The 21,294-nt window shown below is 46.3% G+C and overlaps 1 protein-coding gene and 1 long non-coding RNA gene across 2 annotated transcripts; one reads left to right on the plus strand and one right to left on the minus strand.

Moving 5' to 3' along the window:
- Positions 1-7: 7 nt before the first annotated feature.
- TMEM86A (transmembrane protein 86A) lies at positions 8-4,644 on the minus strand. Its single transcript, XM_036427657.2, has 3 exons — positions 4,486-4,644; positions 1,835-2,099; positions 8-1,484 (listed from the first exon to the last, which is right to left on the minus strand). Exons 1-3 carry the CDS (start codon positions 4,504-4,506, stop codon positions 1,048-1,050), a joined length of 723 nt encoding a protein of 240 aa, XP_036283550.1. The 5' UTR covers positions 4,507-4,644; the 3' UTR covers positions 8-1,047.
- Positions 4,645-15,084: 10,440 nt separating this feature from the next.
- Positions 15,085-19,069, plus strand: LOC118713591. Its single transcript, XR_004986320.2, has 2 exons — positions 15,085-15,580; positions 18,672-19,069. It is a non-coding gene; the product is annotated as an uncharacterized LOC118713591 (long non-coding RNA).
- The last annotated feature ends 2,225 nt before the right edge of the window (positions 19,070-21,294 follow it).

The following is a 21,294-nucleotide window of genomic DNA, read 5'->3' on the forward strand; positions in this document are numbered from 1 at the left end:
CCACACAGACAAGCAGGGCAGCCAGCGGCCCTTGGTTTTATTTTTATTTTTTCATATGAACAGTATAAAGGATGGAGTTGTCTCATCCTTGCTCATCTTGCATTGAATGTGCCTTGGGTCTTGTGCCCCTAGAGTGTCATTGGAGCCCCCCTCCTCTTGCTCCCAGTGCAGGAGTGGAAGGAAGAAAGAACTTGGGGGTGTTTGGGGGGACTCCCAGCTCTCCAAGCCAGGCTCAATATCCCTTCAGCAGCTCCCTGAGGCCTCTCCCTATAAGACATTAACAGCAGAACAGAGACAGATGGCAGAGAAAGACACAGGCTGGGAGACAAAATTGCACACACATAGACGCACACAGGCTGGCCCCTTCCTTTGGCATGGTTCACCCTAGCCCTGGGGATAGGGTCTGAGGGTGGTGATATGGGGCCTGAGCTCTAGGCTGGCCTTTGAGAGAGATGGGACCAACGTGAGTCCTTGATACCCCAAGCTCCCAGGCCAATGAATCCCCCTCTCTTGCCTACTTGGTCACACACTTTCCTACCCACCACACAGAGATTGCGATTGTTCAAGTAACAGGATAGGTGAGGGAAAGGGAGACTCCACTCCATCCAATCTTCCCAACTATGGGCCTTTGAAAGGGGCTTCAAGCCTTAGCACAGATTTCTCACCTCCCCCTCAACTCTACATAGATCAGAAAGTGGGTTAGCTAGACTCTTCCATCTAGAAGAAGTGGGGGGAGGTCAAGAAGCTGAGCACCATCACCCTCCAGAGGGATTGTGACAACCCCAATGGGGTGGAGGGGGGAGATGTCTACTTCTGGCTCCAGCAAGGAATACTGGCCTGACTCTTAAGCTCTCAGCATTGTCCTCGACCACCAGCTTTGCTAGAGATCTTTTCCGGCTCACCCCATCAAACATGTCCATTTTCCAGGTGGCACCTGCTGCCTCAGTCTGAAACTGCAGCCATCCTGAGCCAACTCTTGCAGGTTCCCAGGTTCTGGACCCCAGTTCCAGGAGAGGACAGGTGACCAGGCCCTAGCCCGTGGGGTTGTCAGTTGGCCTTGCTCAGTCTGTAGTCTTCCACTGGCTCCCGGTTCTCAACAGCTGACAGGGCAATGAGCATCTGGGCAGCATAGTAAGTGGACATGATGAGTGCCCGCGAGTAGGGCACGGGAAAGCAGAACTTGTTGACAGCGATGGTCACATCAGAGATGATAAAGAGCACTGCACCACCGCCAGCCGCCAGCTCAGTCCAGCGCCAGGCCGCCCCGACCAGCCGTAGCCCTGCTATAGCCCGCCAGCCCATGAAGCTGATGAGGGCCACATAGGCCCCCACCAAGTAGGTGAAGGGACCCGAGAGGCCTGGGTAGAGGAAGGCATAGAACAGGCCCGACATCGCTGCCATCACCAGACCCGTCCGAAGAGCCAATGGCCGCATGCCAAAGGCTGAGGCGTAGAGCATGTGGGTCACAGCAAACATCAGTAGACCTGGGAGTGAGAGAATGAGGCGCTGCTGAGGGCAGGCTTAGGTGAGTGATGAGTACAGGGGCGGGGAGGGAATCGAGTTATTTGGGATAACCCAGGAGCTCTGTTTTGGGAGGAACAGGGGTGGGAGGAAATCCACAAAGGTAAAGACCCCAACTCCCCTGAGGAACTACAAAACTGATCATTAGATCACCAGCCAGGTCATCCTCCAATAGGGGGCCCCACAGTTATTGGTCTCAAAACCCCTCAGATTCCCCATATTCTTGTTCCCAAGCTCCCAAATCCTTAGCCCTCTAGGACTCTCTGGCCCCCAACCCCAGGATTCCTCCCAGGTAGCTACTGCAGCAACTGACCGTGTACAAAGTAGCCCTGGTCCTGCCAGATGAGGAAGGCATCACCTAGGGTGGAGAAGATGAGCCCTACAAAGATGCGTGTGGCACTGGGGTGGGCGAGCAGGAATCCTAGGCCATGGGCCAGAAGGAAGAGCCAGAGGCAGAAGACAGGCAGGCACTTGATGAGAGCGCTGACCCACGACGGGCTGGACGAGGGCAGCCAGAGCACAAAATACACGCAGGTGGCCTTGAAGAAGGGCACCAGCTTGGGCCCCTCGCTCTTCACCTGGAGGACACAGGACAAGGGCAGCACTCAGAGCTCGGGACTTCAGAGCCAGCCCGGACATTCACCCCAGAGACGGGCCCACCTCCCACACACAAACCAGTCTGGCCTGCCCCAACCAGCCAGCAGAATGTGAACAAACCCATCGCTACCCTGAGGCTTCACTCATTAGGAAGGGGAAGGGCTCCACTATTCCTGCTGGCCATATGCATTGCTGACCCTGGGGCAGGGCCAGAATAGTCACTCACTGGGCAGAAAGCAGATCTTGGGATAATGTCCTCTCCTGCAGCCCAGACGCTTCACCCTTCCTGCCTCCCTCCTTGTCCCTCCCCCAAAGCCCCTGTAGCTCCTCTCTGCCAGCATCAGCCCTCAGCTGTCTGGAGTGCAGTCAACAGAAAACCACAGAGACACCTGGCCAACTGGTCAACTCATGATCCTCAGCAGTGGGGCCAGGGCACAGGCTCAGGGCTTTGGCAACACCAGGTGAGTGCCAGGGATGAGTGATGTGGTACACTGCCAACCACCCCAGGCCCTGCAGGCTCTCTCCTCAGCCAGTCTGCTCCTCAGCCTCCACTCCAACGGCTCCAGGGTAAAGGAAACCATCATGGGCAAGGTTAGGAGCTAGGGATACTGGCTAGAGCAGTGGTCGGCAAACTCATTAGTCAACAGAGCCAAATATCAACAGTACGATTGAAATTTCTTTTGAGAGCCGAAAACCAATTTCTGCACATGGGCCACGAAGTTTCAATCGCACTGTACATAGTACCCGCATGTGGTATTTTGTGGAAGAGCCACACTCAAGGGGCCAAAGAGCCACATGTGGCTCTCGAGCCGCAGTTTGCCGACCACTGGGCTAGAGAAATGGACCCAGGAGTTGGGAGCAAAATGCCCCTGAAACACCTGCAATTTCAGGGACCTGGAGATTGGAGGGAGAGAGGGTGTCAGTCTCATTTCCCAGAGAGCACAATTCGAGGCACAACAGAGAGAGAGGCAGGAAGGGGTGGGGGTTCTCTATCCAGTTTTTGAGCTGAAGCCAGCAGACAGGCTGGAAGGACATGGGGAACTATGAGGGGGAAGTTAGAGCAGCTGACTTGGACTCAGCCGGACCAGGGAGGGAGGGCAGCTAAAGAAAGATTGTGTCCAAGGTCACTTGCAGGCACTCTCTAAGCTTGTTCCAAAGCTCCACAATCCTTGGGAGGAGATGGGGAACAAGCTCCGAGATAGTCTGGATATGTGATCCCCTGAAATTCCTTTCCTTGAACTTCTGGTACAAGGTCTCTAAGAGCTTATTCAGAGTAGCGGAGGTGCCCTGTATACCCACATTCTGCCCAAAGTGACTGTGCCTCTGTCTGGGTGAGCTGTCCAGCACAGGGCTCAGGGGACATGCTCAGTTTTCAGATCACCAGTTACACCTGGGGACTGCTCAGACTGATGAAGGAGGGTGGGAAGAGAAAGATGGGTGGGTCCAGGGTCTTAAGACTGCCCTTACTCTGCGAGGGTGAGAACAGGAAGAAAAGATGACTAAGTCCCTTCCTCTAGATATCTCCCCCATCCAGGCTGGGCAGGGCAGTGCAGGGCAGTGCAGGGCGGAGGCAGGGCGGAGGCAGAGCAGGAGACTGAAAGAGACAGATGAACAGCGCCCACCGGACCCAGATCTCCCCAGCACCCACCAGCCAGCCCCTGAAAGCAGCAGCATTTGCTCCAAACCCCTCCCCCAACCCCCTATTTTCTAGGAGAAATAGCCAGTAGTAGCTGGGGAAGACTCCTACAGTCGTAAAGAGCCTAGCCTTAGAGAAAATATGGGGAAAGGGTTAGAGTTGAGAAAGTCTGCACAGGAAGAGGGGTCCATAGATCATGAAACCCTCTTCCTGCTGCTTTGTCTTATTGTCGAAGCTTTGACTCAGGTGCGTCCCCACCCGGACCCAGACTTGTTTATACCATGAGGAAGGGGAGAAAACAAATTTGGGAGGACAGGATTCCCCGGAGGACCCAGTCACCCTCCCGCCCTCCCTCGCCCTCTCTCTCCCACGCATCCCCCGTGCAGAACCCAGCGGCCAGCGCCCGCACCCTCCCCGGGAACCCACGGCAGCGCTCCCGCCGGCCCGGGGCCAGACACGCACGAATCCACAGAGTCACGCTCCAGGGTCACGTGCCCGCGGTGTCCCTCCCCGGCGCGGAGGGCGGGGGGCGCGCGGAGGAGGGCGCCGTGGGCCCGGGGAGCCGGGAGGCCCTGACAGCGGCCGCCTCCGGGCGGGGAGGCCGCCGCCGCCGCCACCGTGGGACCCCTCCGCCTTCCCCGGCCCCCCGGGGCTGGGCCCGCCGCGGGGCAGTCCCCGGACCGGTGGGCGCGGGCCGCGCGGAACGCCGACTCACTGGCTCCTTCACTCACCACGGTGACCGGGGACACCATGGCGGAGACGGCGGCCGCCGGCACCGGCTCCGGGCTGCAGGGACACGGACGCGCCTGGGGAAAGGTGAGGAGGAGACGGGGATGACGGACAAGACCTCCCGCGCTCCGGGCGCCGGGGGTTCGGGCTGCGATCCCCGCGACGTCACCGCGGGCTGAGCCAATGGGGAGGCTGGAGTGGGAGGGGGCGGGGCCAGGCTGCTCACAGCCCCTCCGCCCCCCGCCCCAGTCCCCAAGGGCTTTTGCTCCCGGAGCGGAGGTGGCGGAGGGGAGGTAGCAGAGGGGAGGCCAGGCCTCCGGGGAAAGCAATGCCAAAGCATCCCTGAACTAGACGGAACCCCAGTTCTGGGGGGGAGGACCGAGCTTGGGTGAGTCACAGACGTTCCTCTCTTGGACTCACAGCTTACCCACGTTTTCTCATAATCCGGGGATAAGAGAAAAAGACAGGCTCCCCCTCCGCCTTTCAACATGCAGTCCACGTGGCCACAGATACACTCACCGCCTTCACTGTGTACAAACACACATCCAGATGGACGCACAGTGGTCAGCAGACACGCACCTTTCAACATGAAAGGAGGCACATAAATAGGGACCACAATCCTACCATAGTCACAGTTGCCCTTAGGCACCAAGTAATCACATAAGACACAAAACCAGCAACCGCAGGCTGACACACATCTTTCATCTTAAAACAGCCATAAAACAACTGCAATACGCATAAGAAAACACCAGAAATGACGGGTGGACAGGCAAACCTGAGCATATTTATGGACCCAAGTGAGTGGGATCAAATTTTGCCAAAAATACAACTTAAGCAGATTTCATGTTGGTATTACACAGACCACAGGTACACAGGCACATGTGAAACTGTTCAGAATCATGGGAATTACATGGGTGACTTGATAGGCAGTCACGTGTAATAGGATCTAGTCCCAGTTTTGTCGCTTCATTTGTGTGATTAGGTGAATCATTTCCTCTAGCATTCTTTGATTTCCTCATTATGTGAGTGCATGATCTCTAAGGTTCCTTCAAGCCCAACGTGTACTGGATAGTGTGCTAGCAAGGGTTTAGAAGAGGCCTCTCCAACTATGGCCCTTTGGAATGTGGATTATTTTGAGCTGAGGGCAATAAAGACCCTGCAAGCTCCTGAGAAACTTTAACCTCTCCCTTAATGAACGTACTAAATCAGGGGCCTTGCCCACAAAAGATTTATTCCCAGAAATACCTTTTTATGATCTATCTATAAGACAGGACAGACTTTTAATTTCTAAACATCTGCTCTTCTTATCATCCTGTAATGACCTCTTGAAGCCCTCAAGACACCTTACCTCATCCATAGTCATACATATCTCAGTTAACTTTCTGCCCCTGAACCTCTCGTGTATGTGGAGTCTTTGAGCCTCCTCCTCAAGCTAAAATAAAACTAGGTATCTAGAGGAAAAGATGCAAATTAGGAAGGTGTACCAGTAGCTAGACAGATCAACCGATGATGTTACTTAAGTTACGGTTTTGAGGGCAGTTGTTCTTATCTTACAAATCTTTGCAAAACCAGAAATACAGCTGTAGAAGCAGTTCAAAGCCCATTTATCATCCCCTGTTCCTAAGGCTGAAAGGGGGGAAAGGAAACCAAAAGGTTTGTTTTTTGCACAAATGACTCCTCTGACCCCAAGGACAAATACAAATAAATCTTAATAGTTTTCTCCACAAAAAAAAACTAATAATAAAAAGCTTCTGCCATCAAAGTAGATAAATTTAATTTATTCCATATGACAGAAGCAGTTTGGATGCAATTTTTACAGTCTTTTACATTATCATGCATTATCATATTATGGCAGTAATTTTAGAAATTATGAAATGTTTTCAGAAATTTGTCAATCTAAAATAATATGTAACAGACAGTTCACAGTTGCTTACTTCTTAGTTTTCACTAGAAATTAAGGTTTTTAAAGGTTAAGAATTGTATGTGAAAGTACAATATACTTTCCATTAAGATAGACTAAATTGAATGCCAAGAATAATACAGAAAAGGAAGATATTTGATGAATAACTTTATAGGATTCTAATGTAGAAAGATGATGTTGATTTCTTGGGTATATTCAGTCTAAATCTAAGCTTAGAAGAAAAGTTCAACATTAAGCACCTTTACCTGCATGGATAAGCTTTAACTTCCTCTTGTCAAGAGAAGACTGCTTGAGTTATAGAACACATTACTCTTAAAGAATTCAGCATTTTTGTAAACTTCCAGATATCAAATAAATTTTGATATATAAATGAGTTTTCTGAGATAACACTGCCTCTACTTCTATAAACATTTCGTCTGGACTTTTTAATCAGTCCTATGAATGTGTTCCTAAATGTGGTTATTGAAAACCAAATAGCTGCCTTATGACAATTAAGTACATGATATTGAAGGAAGAAAAAAATGTTAAATTTTGAATTAAGGGTGTAGGCTCCCTATCATTATAGTGTTTCTTCTTCCACACTAATCAATGACTTTAATCTAAATTGTAATTTTTTGTAAAGAATTCATTGTCCTGCATCAAACTTGTGTTAAATAATTCTATCCACTTATGGAAGAGGAAGTTATGGAAGAGCTGGGTACTAGTTCATATTCATATCAGTCAGTAAAGACTGAAATAATGTCCCATGTTGAGTTGTTATTTTGAAATATGATTTAAAAATTATCATTAATCTAAAACAATTTTATTAACTCGATGATTGCAGAATATGATTCCATCATATTTTTCAGTACAGATAGTTTTTTACCTGGGGTGAAATTACATCATATGGAAGTTGCATATGGAAAAGAATCTGCAGAGAAATCAGTGCAGTATATAATTTGTCCAGATTCATTTTTATTTGGGGAAAGAATTTCTAAAATATCCCCAAAGCCGTTTATTAATTTATTGAAAGTCCGCCAAAAACAAAACTATTGGGAAACCATGGTATGTGGGGTGAAAAAGAACAGCTCCCTCCGTTTTTTGGAGGGAATAACTTAAAAATACTTAGACAACTAAGTTTACTTGGTGCCGTTAAGAATTAAATCTGTTGATTTTAACATTGCTGTTACATCTGAAATAAACTTGTTTGATGTCTTAGTAGTAAAAAAAAAAAGTTACTAATTTTAATATATGTAATAAAAGCTACAAAAAATCAATGATAAAAGGAAAAACAGCTACATACACCCCAAAAAAATAAGTATGTTTCAGCTTGGGGAAAAAAAGTATGATATATGGAGATGTATTTCATTAGGGAAATAAAGTGATTTTTATCCAGATTATTTCTGAATTGGATAAGAGAACAAAAGACCAACTAAAAAAGACTCAGAAAATTGTAGAAAGTTTATGAAAAGAAATCTTGAGAGAGGAAATTTTATATGTAATCAAGCTGGATAAGATTGAATGAATTTATTAGAACTTTTTTTTAATTAAGCTTTAATATCAATAGTGTACTAAAACTTCTGGAAAGTGAGATTTCTCAAGACCTTTTAGAGGAGGGATTTAGAACAGGCTGCCCCATTTTGCCACTTTGGCATATGAGTTATTTTGAGCTAAACACAATTAATACCCTGTAGGTTCACCAAAAACAAGTACCTCTCTCTTAAAGAATTTAAATTAGGGATCTTCCTAACCAGTGTGGCTCAGTTGGTAGAGCATCTTCCCATACACTGAGATTGCATACACCAAGAAGTTGCATACACCAAAAGGTCGCTAGTTTGATTCCAGTCAGGGCACATGGCTTGATTACAGGCTAGATCCCCAGTGTAAGCCTAAGAAGCTTCCTGTTCAGGGCACATGTCTGGGTTGTGGGCTCGATCCCCATTATGGGTCATTCAGAAGGCAGCCCATCAGTGATCCTCTCTTATCATTAACTAGAAGCCCAGTGCATGAAATTCGTGCACTGGTAGGGTGCCTAGGCCTGGCCAGTGATCAGAGCTGATCAGGGCCTTCCAGCTGCCAGCTGGTGCCTTCCTTTGTTCCATGCTGCCCCCTGGTGGTCAGCACATGTCATAGTGAGTGATTGAACTCTTGGTCGGTTGAACTCCTGAGGGGACAATTTGCATATTAGCCTTTTACTATAAAGGATGTTTCTAGCTCCCCTCTCTGCCTCTCTGAAATCAATTATATCTAATAAAGAGGGAAGATGAAAATTGACCATCATAGCGTAACAAGATGGCTGTGCCCACAGCAGAGGCCAAGTTCCTGTAAAGAGCATTAACTGAGCATTCAGCAGGGACCTGAGGCTGTGTGGTACTGGGCCAGGGCAGGGGACCTGAAACTGTGCCCCCTACCTGGTGGGGCTTGATGAAGAACCTCAAGCCATGCCCCTGGCCCCAGCACCAGCCTGGGGGACATCAGGCTGTGCCCACTGCCCAGTGGAGCTTGATGGGGGACCTCAGGCCACACCCCCGCCCTAGCACTGGTCCAGGGGACCTAAGGCCATGCCCCCAACCAGCCAGACTTGATGGGGGACCAATTCAAGGTGCACCCCCGCCTAGCAAGACTTGATGGGGGATCTCAGGCCACACCCCCTGCCCCAGCACTAGACCAGAGGACCTGAGGCCGTGCCTCCTCCCCCAGTGCCAGGCTGGGGGACCTGAGGCCACACCCCTGCCATGTGGGGCTTGATGGGGGACCTCAGTCCATGCCCCCCACCCCAATGCCAGGCAGTCAACCTGAGGTCACTCCTCCTCTTTCTCCCCTCCCCCCCCCTGCGGGGCTTGACAGAGGTGGGGCAGTCTAGGTCTGGATTTAGCCCAGTGGGGAGGGGGCCAGCTGGATCTGGGTCTTGTGCAATTTCGAGGCACATGTGAGTGGGCAGGGACTTGACTCTGGTTCTCGTGGTGCGCCCAGACGCTGACAGGGAAGATTTTCATATACATTTTTCTAATTTTCTTTCATCTCTGACACTTTTATTATAGAGAAAGGGCAAATAGCAATATTAAAGCATTTCCTCTAAACTCTTTTAATGTGTATGAATTTCTTGCACCAGGTCACTATTAAAATAAATACAAATATAAATATATATATATATATTATAGTTTTTTTGTTTTTTGGTTTTTTTTACAGAGAGAAAGGGTGAGGGATAGAGTTGGAAACATCAATGATAGAGAAACATCGATCAGCTGCCTCCTACACACCCCCAACTGGGGATGTGCCCACAACTAAGGTACATGCCCTTGACCGGAATTGAACCTGGGACCATACAGTCCACAATCTGAGACTCTATCCACTGAGCCAAACCGGTTAGGGCAATATATTTTAACTGACTTTTAGACCACTTCACAACAGACATTCCCTTTTGCTTAAACCACATTCCTCTTGCTAAGACCATTACAACCCCACCACCACCACCCGCCAGATTTTTTTCAGAATCCCAACACACCCAGAGAATTCTCCACCCAGAATTTAAAACTTCTGACTCCCCATCCCTGACTGAGGGTCACCCACAGCCTTCCTCTGTCCCTCCAGGTCCCTTCTGCATAGAGCCTTAGTGGCCAATGCACTCTGCCTGCTCTGTTTTCTTTCCAGTCGGAGGCTGTGAAGAAACCCACCTTACCAGACAGGAGATTAGAATACTAGAATTGTTACCCCCAGGGGGCAGGCGCGCAAGCACGCACTCTCTCTCTCTCTCTCTTTCTCTCTCTCTCTCTTTCTCTCTCTCTCTCTCTCTCTCTCTCTCTCTCTCTCTCTCTCTCTCTCTCTCTCTCTCTCTCACACACACACACACACACACACACACCTTCCTGTAAAGTGTACTGCCTAGAAGAACACTGGATTTAGAGTTAAAAATACCGATCTTAGAGCTAGCCCCTTCTTCTCTGTGACTTACTATATAACTAACTCACTACCTAACTTACAATGACTTACAATACTAAGTGGGACCATCATTCCATCTTAGGAGTCTGTTTACTCATCAGTAAAATGGAAGAATTGGGCTCTGTGATAAATGCAAACCTATCACTTTTCTAGACATACCCTTTAACATCACCCAAGGGCTAGTTCTCAAACAGGGCTGAAGAGGCACCTAAAAATGGAATTTTTCCCATTACTCTGGCCCTTAATTTCCTTATCTAAAATATCAGAGAGTGGCCAAAACCGGTTTGGCTCAGTAAATAGAGCATCGGCCTGCGGCCTGCGGAGTGAAGGGTCCCAGGTTCGATTCCGGTCAAGGGCATGTACCTTGGTTGCGAGCACATCCCCAGTAGGGAGTGTGCAAGAGGCAGCTGATCAATGTTTCTAATTCTCTGTCCCTCTCTCTTCCTCTCTGTAAAAAAATCAATAAAATATATATATTTTAAATAAATAAATAAATAAATAAATAAATAAATAAATAAAAATATGAGAGAGTGGGACTATAAAAGTGGTTTTCCAAAAGCAAAGACTATCTGCCCTGGATAGGTAGCTCAGTTGCTTAGAGTGTCATCCCCATCTGCCAAGGTTGCAGGTATGATTCCTGCTCAGAGCACATACAAGAAGCAACCAATGATTACATAAATAAGTGGAATAACAAATCAATATTTCTTCTCTCTGTCTCTCTCTCTCTCAAATCAATAAATACAACTATTTTTTAAAAGCAAAGAATATCAAAATTACTTGGAAAGCTTTTTAAAAACGTAGGTACCCTTGTCCCACCCAGACCCACTAGTAAAGCAGTGCATATTTCAATAATCTTGGACACACAAATGCCAAAATATACAAAACATGAGACATAAAATTGTCATCCCAAAAGGCGATAATCATACACTCAGACCGCCTGCAGAGTAGAGGCATCTTCCCTCTGTGCTGATGGTAATCTGTTTGCTTTCCTAACACCCAGATCCATTCTTGGAGCCTGACCTCTGTGAACTATCGCCAGGGTTCTCTTGCTCTCTCTGATTGAGTTCAGCTAATGAGAGCTGGAGGCAGATTTTGATTGTGTGAAATGAGGATGGTTGGGATTCCCCTATCACCAGCTGGTTGGGCCAGGCTGAGGTTCTGACAGTGGCTGAGCTCCTCATTGGCTAGCTCCAGACTCCCACCCTAGGCCTCAGGCTTAGATGTGGCAACAGCCTCCAGCTGTTGCAAATTTTTAAGTGCCTCTTCAGCCCTGACTGGTTTCCTCAACCCTGCCCAGATTTCTGCCAGCAGTTCCTACATTTTCTTCAGTTACATTCTTCACTTTGCCAGCACCCTAATTGATAGTCACCAACAAAACAAGGCACTGCCTTCTTCCCAAAAAGAAAGCTATCTGATTTCATTTCTATGAATAAGATGTCTTGTCTCAAAAATAAAATTTTATTTTACTGTTTAGTGTTTTTATATTGAACTAGAGGCCCAGTGCATGAAATTCATGCACAGGGGAGGGGGGCATCCCTTAGCGCAGCCTGCACTCTCTCCAATCTGGGACCCCTTGAGGGATGTCCAACTGCCCGTTTAGACCCAATCCCAGTTGGATCGAGTCCATACAGGCAGTCAGACATCCTTCTCACAATCCAGAACTCCTGGCTCCCAGCTGCTCGCCTGCCTGCCTTCCTGATTGCCCCTAACCACTTCTGCCTGCCAGCCTGATCACCCCCTAACCACTCCCATGCCAGCCTGATTGGTGTCTAACTGCTCCCCTGCCAGCCTTTTTGCCCCTAACTTCCCTCCTCTGCCAGCCTGGTCACCCCTAACTGCCCTCCCCAGCAGGCTTGATCTCCCCCAACTGCCCTCCCTTGCAGGCTTGGTCCCTCCCAACTGTCCTCCCCTGCTGGCCATCTTTTGATGGCCATCTTGTGTTCACAAGGCAGCAGGATCTTTGACCACATGGGGTCAGCCATCTTGTGTGTTGGAGTGATGATCAATCTGCATATTACTCTTTTATTAGATAGGATAGAAGCCTGGTGCATGGGTGGAGGCCAATTGATTTGCCCTGAAGGGTGTCCAGGATCAGGGTGGTGGTTCCCTTGGGGTGTGCGGTGGCTTGGCCAGCCACACTCCCTGGTGATCCAAGTGGAGGCCCTAGTATCTGGAATTTATTTATCTTCGTCAATTGAAACTTTGTAGCTTGGAGCAAAGTAAGCTTTCTGCTTGCTCCATGGCAGCAGCCATTTCTGTTGGGATTTTTGTTATCTTCTATAATTGAAACTTTGTAGCCTGGAGTGAAGGCCTAGGCTGGCCAGGACGGCAGAAGTTTGGCTTCCTCCATCGCCCAGGGAAACCCTAGCCTCCTGCTCTTCCAGCTTCATGGCTGCTGCCATTTCTGTTGGAATTTATTTACCTTCTATTATTGAAACTTTATAGCATTGAATGGAGGCCTAGGCTGTCAAAGGCAGGTGGAAAGCTTGGCTTCCTCCATTGCCAGGAAAACCCAAGCCTCCCTCCTGCTCTCTGTGGCCACAGCCACCTTGGTTGGGTTTATTTGCATATTCGCTTCTGATTGGCTGGTAGGCGTGGTTCTGTGGTGTAGCAGAGTGGTGGTTAATTTGCATATTACTGTTTTATTAAATAGGATTTCATAATGCAAGGGGCAGAAAATGGGGTAAAACTGCCTGAAATGAGGCATTCCTTCCTCTCTGTACCCAAGTCAACCTGTTAGCATGGCCCTTTCCACACAGCTTTGTAATTTTCTCTTTACTTGCTTGTCTCCTCTATAAGAATGTGAGCCCACTAATCTGTTCATTTATTCACCCAAGAAATATTTAGGGTGCACCAAGTATGTGCTAGGCAGTATGTTAGGTGCTGGGTTTATTTTTTTTAATATAATTTTATTGACTTCAAATAGGAAGGGAGAGGGTGAGAGAGAGAGATAGAAACATCAATGATGAGAATCACTGATTGACTGCCTCCTGCACGCCCCATACCGTGGATGAAGCCCACAACCCAGGCATGTGCCCTGATGGGGAATTGAATCACGACCTCCTGGTTCATAGGTCAATGTTCAACCACTAAGCCTCGCCAACCAGGCAGGTGCGGAGGTTTAAACAGTCAGTAAGGTGTAGGCTCTGTCCTCATGGAGTGCACAGTTCGGTTCAGTTCAGGCGCACAGATAAACAATTATTATGCAATGTGGCAATGAAATAATTGGGGTAAGAAGGCATGCCTCAGGTGACATTAGAATTACTCACTGTGTCTGAAGGAGCTGAGAAATCTGGGGCTCAAGTACAAGGATGAGTTGTTCTTCACTGAGTAGACACCAATAGCAATGATGCTCTAGCAGAGGGAATTGTGCATGTACACAGAAACACGGGAGTCACACCGAATTCGGGGAAATGCCTGTAGTACTGGGGTGAGCAGAGGAGTGGAAAAGGTGAACCTGGAGAAGTAAGCATGAACCAGGTTGGAAAGGATCTGACTGTTCTGCTAAGGAGTAGAAGACAGTCTGCTGGTTGTCTTCTGTTCCTCAGCTTCTCTGATGGTCCCTGACTCTCTCACACCAGATACATGAGCAATTCTTAGAAATGGTGACCAACCATTATTCTAGCTTTGCCTCACTTCCTCCTGTGGGGCTTCTTCTCTTCCAGTAGCTTCCTCCAACTCTGATCCCTGTGATTTTTTCAAACAGGATACTTTCTCCTTACATGGTTTGTCCTACTGCCATTGTAATCCACATCTAAACTGTTTACCTTACTCCTGACCCGCTATTGGATCTCAGATAATTTCTGTTTGTTCCAGACCTTAGAACACTTCAAACCAACTCTCAGTCACCCGCACCCCACCCCACCCCTGCCCCATCTACATATCTGGGAAGGGAACTCAGACACCACTGAAGAAATGTTAAAAAAAAAAAAAAAAAAAAAAAAAAAAAAAAAAGTGGGACAAGGTCAGATGTTCCAATAGCAGTATGGGGGAGAGAACTGATAAATTAGTACAAGTGAGTTGAATGTGTGTCAGCCAAGTGGAGGTGTTTAGGAGGAGCTAATTGCAAAGCTGGAGCTCAGAACTGAATTAAAGACCAGTTCATATATTTGGAAGCTATGGCTGTACTGAAAGGTATATTGAATGTGATTAACCAGGGAGGAATCTTGAGGGAGTAGAGAAGATCACCAGATCTAGCCTCAGGCGGGGAAAGGAAGGGAAGACCAGGAAGAAGATAAACACAGATATGAAGGTAAACAGATATGCTATAAAGCTATATACGCTCACAGGGAGATAGGCAGACTCAGCCAGAAGGACAATAACCCATCTCCATTCCTGACTGATTGCTCCATCAGCTCATGGTCTATGTGAGGCTCCATTTTTCCAACCTTAGTCCAGGGCATTCCTACAGGTCTTTCCTGCCCACACCGCTTTCAGGAGTCAACTTAGGAATACAGAATCCCAGTATCACCCAACTTCTGAAGATACTCATTTCAGAATGCCTTTGTTGTACTGGAGCCTACTTGGGCCAAGTAGGTGAGCCCTGGAATGGCTAATGTTACCCATGATACAGAGTGAGCTCCTGGAGGCCTTTAGGAAAAGAACAAAGACTAGAGCAGAACTCATCTTTCTAGATCCTGAGTTAGGGCTAAATTGTAATGCTCTCTTGAGATAATATATCATTCTGAACACTGACATTCTGGGATTTTTTAAATTTTATTTTATTTTATTTTATTTTATTTTATTTTATTTTATATTTTGCTTCTGGGGCCAGTCTTGCCTGGATTTTTACCCTCTTTACTTTGTTAACGAAGGCATCATCAGATCTTGAAGCATGAGTGGATTTCTCTAACTGTAAAGCTGCCAAACTAAGGGTCTTCTGATGGGGTTCAATATAGTGGTGTCCCAGGAGGAATCCCTAATTGTGGAGGGGTTTGTGGGATTAGATGGCCTCCAAGACCCAAGCTTCTAGAGCTCCAGTCTCTGTGCAGTCCAAGTGTTTTTTTGAAAGTCCTTGCATTGGGGTCATCTAAGTTCAGTCATCTCACTAATCCCAGTCCCCCTCCAACTTCTCCCTTCCTCCAGACCCTAAGAACTCTAGGTTGTGCTTTGGGTTGCTCCTTCTTCAGTATTGGGAAGCTTGTATGAGGAAGTAGAAATAAGAAAGGAGAAGTATCTGGATGTGGGGCAAGATGATGGCTTTTGAGAAAAAAAAAAAAATACCTAGAAGATCATATCATCAAGCACCAGGATACTGAGTAAGTAATTCTCTCCTCCACATTAGTGCCTGAGGCCCAGTCTTGACATAAATCAGAGCAAACCCTTCTGCCTAACCCTCCCTCTCCTCAGATTTCCCAAGACCAGAAAATTGGGCAGGGGAGAGAGAGGTCTGGCTGGGCCTGGCCAAACCGGGCTGGACCTTCTAAGAGATTGTCTCCAACCTGCCAGGAAGTGGAACAAAGCCCACGAGGCCGAGGCACCCTGTGCAGGGGTCAGCAAAGCTATTTGTGTAACCCTCAGCCCTCTTCAAACCCTTTTGTATTCCAGCTCAGCTTCCTGCCTCCTGTCCTGAGAAGTTCAGGCTTCAGGAGGAGTGTAATACTTATGTATTACAATAGGGTGTGGACTGCCAAGAAAAAGAGCTAGAATTGTTACCACACTCCTCTCCCTGCCCCCAGCCCTGATAGCTCGCGGCCTGGCCAGGCTCAGAAAGGGAGAAAGGGGGATGCTAAGCAGCTCCCCTGTCCCTGAGAAGTTGGTCCATTCTTCTACAGCACACACACACACACACACACACACACACACACACACGTGCGCGCGCAGACGCTACTCGGCAGCAAGTGTCAAAGCTTCATTGTACTGAGAAGTGTGAGTGATTTCCACTTGCTGCAGGGAGAGCCAAGGAAACAGGTCATACTGTAAAAGGAGCTTGTGTTTGAATCAGCAGTAACCACATTGGCGATTTACAGAACTAGACTAATATTTGTTTTAATTGGACCCCAACTCTTCAATCTGGCTGTCAAGACTCTCCCCACTTTTTTTTTTTTTTACGTTACTCTCTCACTCTCATGGGCTTTAGACTCAGGAGAGAGGTCTGAGTATATAGGAAATTCCTGGCATATAGAAGGGGTTGGGAAAAAAATGAAAACATAAAATCAGTGAAAGAGAAAGAAGCCAAAGATAGACGTTTAAGTAACATCAACATTTGGAAGGTAGCTAGAATCAAAGGCATCCATGGGGAAAAGTATTTAACTGTATCAAAACAGAAGAGAAATAGTTTCATAAATTACAGTAAAATATCAAATAGCCATTAACAAAGATATTTCAACAAAATCTTCACGACCTGGGAAGTACTCGGGATATAACAGCAAATGAAAAAGTAAAATCCCTGTATTTGTCATTCCTCCTATCAACTCTTGTATTTGTGTGGGGTTAAGAGTAGGTTTGATGGGTGTAGGTTTGGGCAAAATAAATAGATAAAATATCTATGTTGTTCTCTTTGCTTAGATATATTTTTCAAGTTCTATACAATAAGCATGTTTTCTTTAATAATTAAAGTTTTAAAAGATTGGACCCCAAACCAGAGTTACCTATTTTTTACTTTGCTAAGACATTAAAAAAAAAGAGAGAGAGAGAGAGGCCACTTTGTAAAGTTCTATGCTATACATCTGAAACTAATATGGGAAAATATTGAATATAAACTGTAATTTAAAAATAAAATTTTTAAAAAATGGAGACACAATCAACTGCCATCACCATCATGTTGTAAAAGAAAAGACCTTTGCTGAAACCGGTTTGGCTCAGTGGATAGAGCGTCGGCCTGCGGACTGAAAGGTCCGGGGTTCGATTCCGGTCAAGGGCATGTACCTTGGTTGCGGGCATATCCCCAGTAGGGGGTGTGCAAGAGGCAGCTGATCGATGACTCTCTCATTGATGTTTCTAACTATCTCTCTCCCTTCCTCACTGTACAAAATCAATAAAATATATTATTTTAAAAAAAGACATTTTGCCCTTCCAGTGTGGCTCCTAAATATAATTCACCCAATACTTAATAGGTGCTTAATAAATAATGTCTTCCTTACTTTGAGGAAACAAATGCAGAGTGGGCTTTTATCTGCCTGGAATGGCATAGGCACAATCTTTTCTGAAAATAAATGAGACTGCTCGACAATCCCAAACTTCAGAGTGCATCAGAATCACTTGGGAAGCTTATTAAACATCCAGGTGATTGCACTTCAGTCGCTGTAGGGTGGGGCCCCAGCATCTGTAGTTCCTTGAGTGATTCATATGCACCCTGAAGTTTGAGGATCTTTGTACTAGGTAACTCATTCAGCCATTCATTCAATAAGCTTGTGAAAAGTGTTGGCCAGAGGCAAAGAAGAAAACAACATATTTTTAGAAAGGCCAATGCCTAGCCCAGGGCCTGGCACATGGAAAGCACTTATTAAATAGTTATCAAACAGCCTTCGCCTGGCCAATGCGGCTCAGTGGTTGAGCGTCAATCCATGAACCAAGAAGCCCCTGGTTTAATTCCCAGTCAGGACACATGCCCGGGTTGCATCTCAATCCCCAATAGGGGGCGTGCAAGAGACCACCAATCAATGTTTTTCATGGATGTTTCTATCTTTCTATCCCTCTCCCTCTATTTCTAAAAATCAACTTTTAAAAAAATTATAGCCTTCAGCCCTGGCCAGTGTGGCTCAGTGGGTTGGATTGGAGCATCATCCTGTCCACCAAGAGGTTGTCGACTCCAGTCCCAGTCAGGACACACAGTTGTGGGTTCGATCCCCAGTTGGGGCACATATTGGAGACAGCAGATCTATGTTTCACCTCTCTGTCTGTCTCTCTCTCTCTTTCTCCCTTCCCCTCTCCTCTAAAATCAATAAAGCATATCCTTGGATAAAGTTTTTTTAAAAATTGATAGCCTTCGGGAAGTGTATTGGAGGTGCATTCAGTTGGGTATATGGACATAGAAACCACTAAATAGCCACAAGGACTTGAACGAAAGTGGGCACCAAAGAAAGGGTATCCAAAGGGTAACAAGTGATACCAGTGGAGGGATATGTCAGACAGGCTTCCAGGGAGGAGTCATCTGCCAGCTTGAAGGACAGGCTGGATTCACAAGCCTGAGGAGTGGGTGTGTGGTAAGTAGTTAGACATGAACAGAGCAAGGAGGATGGGCCAGGTACAGAAAGTCACCAGTGGGGAAAGCCCTAGGTGGGTACCTAACAAAGGACGACTGGAGGGTGGGACCTTGCCCCCAGGGTGACCTTTCCTTCTCCCCCCCCCCCCCCCCCCCCCCCATATCACTGGTCATGAGGTTTGGACCCCTTGACCTTTTATCCTTAGAGATAACATCTAGGCTCCAGGCCCAGAAAAGCAACAAAACCAGACAAGCAACACCTACCTCAGGACCAGCTGCATTGGATAATGACCATCTGTCCTGGCACCAACCACTCAATCAGTGGAGACCTAGTCCCTGAAAGGACATACCTGGAAAGCTGCCAAATATTCTCTTGAGATCTTTCCCTAAAACCTCCGCCCTTAAACCTTAGGACAGAGGACTCTCCCTCCAGACAGCAATCCTCTCCTTTCCCTTCTCCCGCCTCCCCAGGCAGGTTACCATCACCTTCCTTACTCCCAAGTTCCAAGGGCCCTTCCTTTACCTCTATAACTCCTAAGCCCATTTCTTTTACAAATTACTTCTATCCTGTGATTTTCCAAATATATGTTCTCTTAGAGTTTGAGTCTTTCCTCTGAATTCTCTCTTATCCAGAACTCAAGTACGAAGGTTATTGAACCCAGGTCCAGTCTGACCCTATGGGTCTAACCCCAGTAGCTGCAGTTCCTGCTGCCTACACCAGATGTGTGCTAAGACATAAAGGTGTGACAGTGTAACTAGACATGTTTGTATCATAGGGCACTTGGGAGAGGGATGGGAAGTGAAGCAGGAAGAGGTGTGTGTTTTGGAACTAATTGCTGATTGACCTGCTCTGCTCAGGAGTTTCAACTTTATGACAAAGTCCTTGGGAATCATGAACATTTATAGGTAGGGAGTAAACAACAGCTCTTCACTATAGACAGCCCATTTTAGCGGCAACTTGTATGAAGAATGGGACGGTAAGCCCTAGCCTTTTTGACCAGAATCAAACCTGGGACTCTATCAGTGGATAGAGTGTTGGCCTGTGAACTGAAGAGTCCCAGGTTTGATTCTGGTCAAGGGCACATACCCAGGTTGCAGGCTCATCCCCAGTAGGGGGTATGCAAGAGGCAGCTGATCAATGATTCTCTTTCATCATTGATGTTTCTCTCTCTCCCTCTCCTTTCCTCTCTGAAATCAATAAAAAAATATTTTTTTAAATGGGATGGTAAAGTGAATACTGTAGGCAAGGAAAGCAATTAGGAAGCTGTTCCAATAGTTCATAAGGAGGTTGTAAAAGATCCAACTGGAGTAGCAGTGAGAGGATTTTTATGTAGTTCCTTCACATATGGGGAATTCTTTTATATGTGTAGTCTTTTACAAAGCCTAACAACAACAAAAAATGTGTGTATGAGGCTATTAAAAAGAACCGTTTCTCAACTATGGAAGTAATATGTTTATTATGGAAATTTTGGAAAAAACAGAAAAGCATAAATAATATAATAGAAATCCCCTGTAATACCACCATCTAGAGATAATCACCTTTGAATATTTTAGTATATTTCCTTCCAATTTTTTACATGCATATTTCAACTTTTTTAAAGTGAAAATTCACCATAATTTATTTGTTTCCCATACTGTTGAATATGTAAATTATTTTTTCTATTATAAATAATGTTGCACTAAACATATTCTACATAAATCTTTGCCCACATCTTAAATTGTTTTCTCAGGAAAAAGTCTTAAAAGTGAAATGATTAAACAAAAGGGAATTATTATATTTATTATTCAAAAATTGCTCTCCAGCCCTAGTTAGTTTGACTCAGTGGATAGAGCTTTGGCCTGAGGACCAAAGGGTCTGGGGTTCGATTCTGGTCAAGGGCTTGTACCTTAGTTGCAGGCTCCTCCTCAGCCTGGGTTCTGGTCAGGGTCATGCAGGAGGCAACCAATCAATGTGTTTCTCTCACATGGATATTTCTCTCTGTCTTCTCCTTGGGTGAGAATTAACAACAACAACAACAAAAATTGCTCTCCAGATAAATTGCCAAATTACCCTCCAAAAAGAGTCTCTTTTTTGTTAAAGCTATGAAGAATATTAAGTTCATCTCTAAATAGACATGTAAACTCTTTACTTAAGCATGATGTAAAGATCACACTTCTATTTTTCTAAAGGCTCTACTCTCTGTATTAATAATAAATGTTTTCTAGTGTTTGTTATGCTGGACAGCATGCTGGGTGTTCTACCAACAGGGTGGGGCAAATGTAGGTTTGTATGGAAAATAATACAATAATTAATAAACAATTTCCCTGTGGGTGGGGCTCAGTTGTTTGGAATGTTGTCCCAGATATTGAAATGTTGTTGCCAGTCAGGGCACATACTCAGGTTTCGGGTTCGATCCCTGGTTGGGTGCATGTGGAAAACAGCTGATAAATACTTCTGTCTCACATCAATGTTTCTCTCTTTCCCTCGCCCTTCTTCTCTCCCTAAAATCAATAATAATTTTAAAATACATTTAAAAATAATACAAGAATGACCCTAGCTGGTTTGGCTTAGTTAGTGGATGGAGCATCTGAAGGGTTCTGGGTTCAATTCCAGTCAAGGGCACATGCCTGGGTTTTGAGCTCAATCCCCAGTAGGGGGCATGTAGGAGGCAGCTGATCAATGATTCTCACTTGTTAATGTTTCTATTTTTCTCTCCCTTTCCCTTCCTCTCTGAACTCAATAAAAATAGCCTATCTAATAATGAGGGAATATGTTAATTGATCATCAGGTCCTCACAGGATAGCAGTGCCCAGTCCCCTCAGGCCCATCTCATTTACCCAGAGTCTCCT

Source organism: Pipistrellus kuhlii, unplaced genomic scaffold (assembly GCF_014108245.1).
Source record: "Pipistrellus kuhlii isolate mPipKuh1 unplaced genomic scaffold, mPipKuh1.p scaffold_m20_p_9, whole genome shotgun sequence".
NCBI lineage: Eukaryota > Metazoa > Chordata > Mammalia > Chiroptera > Vespertilionidae > Pipistrellus > Pipistrellus kuhlii.